At 61.0% G+C, this 5,257-nt stretch overlaps 3 protein-coding genes across 3 annotated transcripts; 2 read left to right on the top strand and 1 right to left on the bottom strand.

Moving 5' to 3' along the window:
- Positions 1-28: 28 nt before the first annotated feature.
- VDBG_07064 (isotrichodermin C-15 hydroxylase) lies at positions 29-388 on the top strand (the record flags this gene model as incomplete). Its single annotated transcript, XM_003002447.1, has 1 exon — positions 29-388. The coding sequence occupies one exon, from the start codon at positions 29-31 to the stop codon at positions 386-388; it is 360 nt and encodes a 119-aa protein (XP_003002493.1).
- A 437-nt stretch (positions 389-825) lies between these two features.
- VDBG_07063 (conserved hypothetical protein) lies at positions 826-2,824 on the bottom strand (the record flags this gene model as incomplete). Its single annotated transcript, XM_003002446.1, has 2 exons — positions 826-1,608; positions 1,724-2,824. The coding sequence occupies 2 exons, from the start codon at positions 2,822-2,824 to the stop codon at positions 826-828; spliced, it is 1,884 nt and encodes a 627-aa protein (XP_003002492.1).
- Positions 2,825-4,401: 1,577 nt separating this feature from the next.
- VDBG_07062 (copper transport protein ctr4) lies at positions 4,402-5,031 on the top strand (the record flags this gene model as incomplete). The annotated part of the gene is made up of 2 exons (XM_003002445.1): positions 4,402-4,449; positions 4,513-5,031. 2 exons carry the CDS (start codon positions 4,402-4,404, stop codon positions 5,029-5,031), a joined length of 567 nt encoding a protein of 188 aa, XP_003002491.1.
- Between the last annotated feature and the right edge of the window lie 226 nt (positions 5,032-5,257).

Here is a 5,257-nt window from a genome sequence, read left to right as displayed (position 1 = left end):
CTTCCCCGGCCCCGGCGGCGCCGCCGACATGCAGTTCCTCGCCCTCCAGGACCTGCCCTACATGAACGCCTGCATCGACGAGGCCCTGCGCATCTTCCCGCCCGTGCCGACGGGCCTGACACGCACGGTGCCCCGCGGGGGGGACACGGTCGCCGGCGAGTTCCTGCCCGGCGGCACACCGTCTCCGTCTACAGCTGGGCCGCCACCCACTCGCCCCGCAACTGGGCGCGGCCCGACGATTTTCTGCCCGAGCGGTGGCTCGGCGGCGACGGCGACGGCGACGGGCACAGCGGGGCCGCCGACGGGCCGTCCCCCTTTGCGCGCGACGCCCGGGACGCGAGCCAGGCCTTCTCGCTCGGCCCGCGCGGCTGCATCGGCAAGCACCTGAGCTACCTCGAGCTGCGCCTCATCCTGGCCAACCTGCTGTGGCACTTTGACGTCGAGCGCGTGCCGACGGCCCCCGGCGAGGTCGACCTCTGGGATGTCGGGGGCGACTTGCGCCACGTCAAGGCGTTCAACACGTGGAACAAGCCGCCGCTCATGTGCAGGCTCAGACCTGTCGCGCGGTAGACTGGCGTGCGGCGAAACCGGGAAAAAAGGGGGTCAGGGGTCAGGGTCAGGGGTCAGGGTCCAGGGTGGCAGAGTGGTAGCACTGATGAAGCCATCCACAGGTGCTGCTTCGATCGAAAGTGCATTACCTACATACTCGGCAGAGGAGAATATACATGGCGAACATGACAAGGCAATCAATCGATGACGCAGGAGGAAAAATCGAGTTCAAGGCTAAACAAGGTGGTATCATCGCTAAATCCAAACACGTCTTCTTCACCTCTCCATGCGCTCGTCGTGAATCAAGTCGACGTTGAACCGCTCGTCGCCCTTCCACACCTTGCCGCCGTCGTTGCAAGCCGCAACCGCCGCCCTCGCGTCCGTCATCAGCCCGCCAGGCCCGCTCGCAAACACGACCGTCCTCGCGGCCACAGTCGCCTGAACAAACTCACGCACGAGCAACGCCAGGTCCGGGTGTCCGATGCCACCAGAGCGGACACTGGCCGCCGCGCCACGAGCACGCATCTTCTGCACGGCCACAGCACCAGCAGCGCGCTTCTCTTCGTCGGCTTCGGCTTCGGACGAGCGATCGGCATCAGACGAGCTTGAGGCGGCGTCGCGCGTGGCAAAGATGCGCACCGTCACATCGAGAGCCTCAAGTGCGGCGAGCTCAGGCTTGACCCAGTCGACATCCTTGGCGTGGCGGACGACCCAGATGAGCTCGAGCTTGCGAGGCGAAGCAGGATTGGCGGTCAGGCTCAGGAGGGCGGGCAGAACGTAGGTGATGCCGGTGCCGCCGGCGACGCACAGAATGTTGGCTTCGGGGGTGATGTTGCGCATGATCGGGTCACCGTAGGGGCCGGTAAGCACAACAGGCGTCGTTGGGGCCGAGGCGGCCGTCATCACACCGTTCTTGTCTTCTGACGTTGTCGCAGGTGCAGTAGCAGCAGCAGCAGCAGCCGCCAGCTTCTTCGCGGCGATCTGTGCGATCTTCTTGGTTTCCGCCGCCCTTGGCGCGGAAAACGTACGAGTGTTTGGTGCGCCCGTTGACAGTGACGGCTGCGTTCAGCGGGGTGAACGGGTGAGACTGGAAGATGCTGCTCTCGGTGAAGCAGAGGTAGAAGTGCTGGCCGACAGCCCAGGCATCGTGAGAGTGTTCAAAATCGAGACGTACGACGTCGCCGTCCTTCTCGTCAGGGAAGGTGGTAATGGCGGCGTGAGCGGCAACGAAACCACGCTTGGTGCCGTCCACAAAGTTGTAGTGCAGCAGGAACGTCCTGGCGGCACGGGCGAAGCGGTCGATGAACCACAGCAGAATACCGGGGATAATGAAGCATTGGAGACCCTCCCAGTGGCCGATGCAGGCGCCCATGTAGACCAGGGCCAGGACGTAGTGCGACTTGCGGAAGAACTCGTAGCCGGTGAAGCGGATGACAGGAGGTAGCGTGAGGGCGTAGAGAATGAGAAGCAGGACCATGGCGACGACACCCCAAATCATGTAGAGCTGCATAATCCACTTCTTCGCAACCTGGGGCTGGGGCTGGTAGAGCTTGACCTCGATGATTGTCCAGCCAATGGTGTGGACAATGGACTGGACCATGATGATGTAGCCGAGCCAGCGGTGCATAAAGTTGAAGTTCTGGTAGGGAATGCCGGTCAAGACGGACAGCAGCGACTCGCGGTTCGACAGGAGAACGGACAGCGGCGTCAGGGCGTAGGCGATGACACCGACACGGTCAGAGAAGGGTCCCAGACTGCTGCGGGTGTTGTAGACGCCCTCCATATTCTTGACGGGGGTGATCCAGATGCCGTAGACGATGCCGGCGAAGGAGAAGATGGTAAGATAGCCGGTGAGGATGGCAAGCACGAGAACTTGCAGGCGCGTGGTGCGGCCAAAGATGGAGCGGATGGAGTCGGGCAGGAGATAGCGGTTGGTGTAAGACCAAAGAGTATGGCGAATCCTCGTCGTCGTGTCCACCGTCCGCTTCTCGCCCTCAACCAGCGCCTGAGGGTTCCGGTGGGACTGGGGAGGCATCGTCCGCCTGACAATGGCCCAGATCAGGAGAATGCCTCCGATAGTGGCCCAGATGACGCCGGTGTAGATCATGCCAACATCGTGGGCGTTGTAAACGACGTCGAGGTATCTACAGGACCCAGGATCGTTGACGCAGGGTACCACACGGTCAGCGTAGCCCCAGTGATGGATGACAGACTCGGCGGCATCGTGATCCTGGATATGCTGGCGCGGTGCCAGGAGGCTCTTAGTGGCCTCCATTGCGTAGAATTGTGAACGCGTCTCTACTATGTGCGCCGGTAGTAGATGAGAGACACCTTGCCAAGGGGGGTTTATGAGTCTGTCTTGGGCCGATGCTGTGTCTCGGGAGAGATCTCGACACAATCGCAAGACAGCAGGAAAAATCGAGAAGGCGTATCAAAGCCTCGTGGCGATCGTCGGAGGGAGATGGGAGCACCTTAAGAAAGACATCCTCGAGCAACATTCCGAGTGGTGTTTCGTGTCTGCTTTATCAGGTTGGTGGGGTGTCTGGCCCCTCGTCTCGACAATGGGAGCTTGGGTAGCCAAGGCGGCGGGCGGCGATCCACAGTGAGCAGGTTTATTAGTCTGGAACTCGGCGATGCGACGTGGTGGGTGTAGCGCGTTTATTCCCCGGGCTGGCCAAGGGTCCAATGCCCGCCCCTCTGACGGGGGTGGTCGAATTGGATTTGCATGCTGCAGTTTTGACTCGAGCAGATGACAAGACGTCTATCTGATCGATATTGGTGCCCAGGCCGACAAGCTGCCATGGCGCTCTTCGCTGCTCTCTCTACCGGCTTGGTCAATAAACGTATTGCCCGATACAGAAGACGAGCCAACGGAGGCATACCTCCTCGCCATATGGGCACGGCAGTGGAGAGGCGTGCCATGTGCAGGAGTAGATCTTGGAGAGCCCGCATGAGGCAACTCGGAAGAGGCGTCGTCTGGGCGTCAGCAGGCGTCAGCGGGGATTCTCTCGATCGTCTTCTTGGTGGTTTTCCTGGTCCATATTGCTTGGAGGCAGTCGCCGCCAGCTGTGACCGCCCGGGCGACTGAGCACGATTGAGCAAGTTAGTGGGGCCGCTATGGCGCCACACCTTGCATCTGGAAACAGCGATTGACCGAACCACGGTGCTTCTTCGATCCGGGGGGGGCGCTGCGTGCGGATCCGATCCACCGGGGCCGTTCATCGGAGCGAGCAAGTTTCTGACCAACCAGCAGCGGACCGTAGCTGCTTAGCCCCGTCCTTCTCCCATTTCCCAAGTACCAAAGCACACCAGATGTCCCGCACGACCAGCGCGTCCCAAGACGGCCCAGGGATTTGATCTTTGTCCCAGGGTCTCAAAGTCGCCACGACTCCAATAAGCTCAAACATCGTGCCCCCCCCCCTTCTTGCCCCTGCTAAACTTGCGCAACGCCATGAACCCAGGCCCTCTTGGAAAACCTGCGCACCCAATGCCGCGCCTTCAATGCCTGTACACCATCCGGGTTAGAGCTCTCCCTCTACCCCACCGTTGCCCGACGAAGGGAAGGTGGGAAGGAGGGGCGCAAGGGCAAACATTGGCGGGCAGTGGGTAACCTCCGCAGCCCCTGGCACATCTTATCTACCCCGACACGCCATCAATGTTGGGCAGGCCCGGCTCTGAGAGCAGCTGCTTCGTGACTCTCGCAATTGGCAATTCTCAGCCTGACTTCTTCCTGTCCTCTTCAAGTTGCAAGCTGCAGCACTGCTTTTGACGGATTCCTCTCGACTGGTCATCATTCCCTCATCTTCATCCCTGATCCTCACTCAACGTAGAGCATTTTCACACTCCGCCGCCATGTCGCACAGCAGCGGCCACGGCGCGACCGCCGACTGCAAAGTCTCCGTATGTCCAGCTGCCCCTCGTCTTGCATGGCCCTCGCTCGCTCGCTGACCACCAAACCACCAGATGCTTTGGAACTGGTACACCATTGACTCTTGCTTCCTCGCCGAGTCCTGGCACGTCGGCAGCAACGGCGCCTTTGCTGCCAGCTGTATTGGCGTCGCCCTCCTCACCGTGACCCTCGAGTTCGTCCGCCGCCTCGGCAAGGAGTACGATGCCCTGCTTCTGCGTCAGTTCCACGCGCGCGCGGCCCAGATGGCGGTCGCCGCCGCCGTTGAGCCCTCGTGCTGCGACGACACCGGCGCCGTCGCCCCTGGCGCTGTCGCCCGACCCAGCGCGCCGCTCATCTTCCGCGCCTCGCCCGTCGAACAGCTCATCCGTGCCGTGCTGCACACAACCTTCTTCGGTCTGGCCTACATTATCATGTTGCTCGCCATGTACTACAATGGCTACATCATCATCTCCATTCTGCTCGGTGCCGGCCTCGGCAAGTTCCTTTGCGACTGGCTCGTCTACAAGGTGGAAACTGGGGCCGCCACACAACAGGCGAAGGGCGTCGAGGAGCCCACTGGATGCTGCGGATGAGCAGTGCGAATGTTTCATGGGCGACACGCAGAGGAGGGAAAAAAGAATCATCTGTCATTTAGCGAGCATCCATCTTTCGAATTGAATACCCACGTTCCGGCCAAGACGCGATCAACTGCAAGGTTTCATTATGCAGTCTATTCGCCTGCTGAGCGAGATGTAGGTGACTGATGAGCATGCCCGGCTTCGATATCACGTCTTGACCTTGTCCTCTTCGGTCTTGTAT

The sequence above is a fragment of the Verticillium alfalfae genome, genomic scaffold (assembly GCF_000150825.1).
Source record: "Verticillium alfalfae VaMs.102 supercont1.9 genomic scaffold, whole genome shotgun sequence".
Classification (NCBI taxonomy): domain Eukaryota; kingdom Fungi; phylum Ascomycota; class Sordariomycetes; order Glomerellales; family Plectosphaerellaceae; genus Verticillium; species Verticillium alfalfae.
The sequence above is the reverse complement of the archived record's forward strand: the minus strand, read 5'-3'. Positions and strand labels throughout refer to the sequence as shown.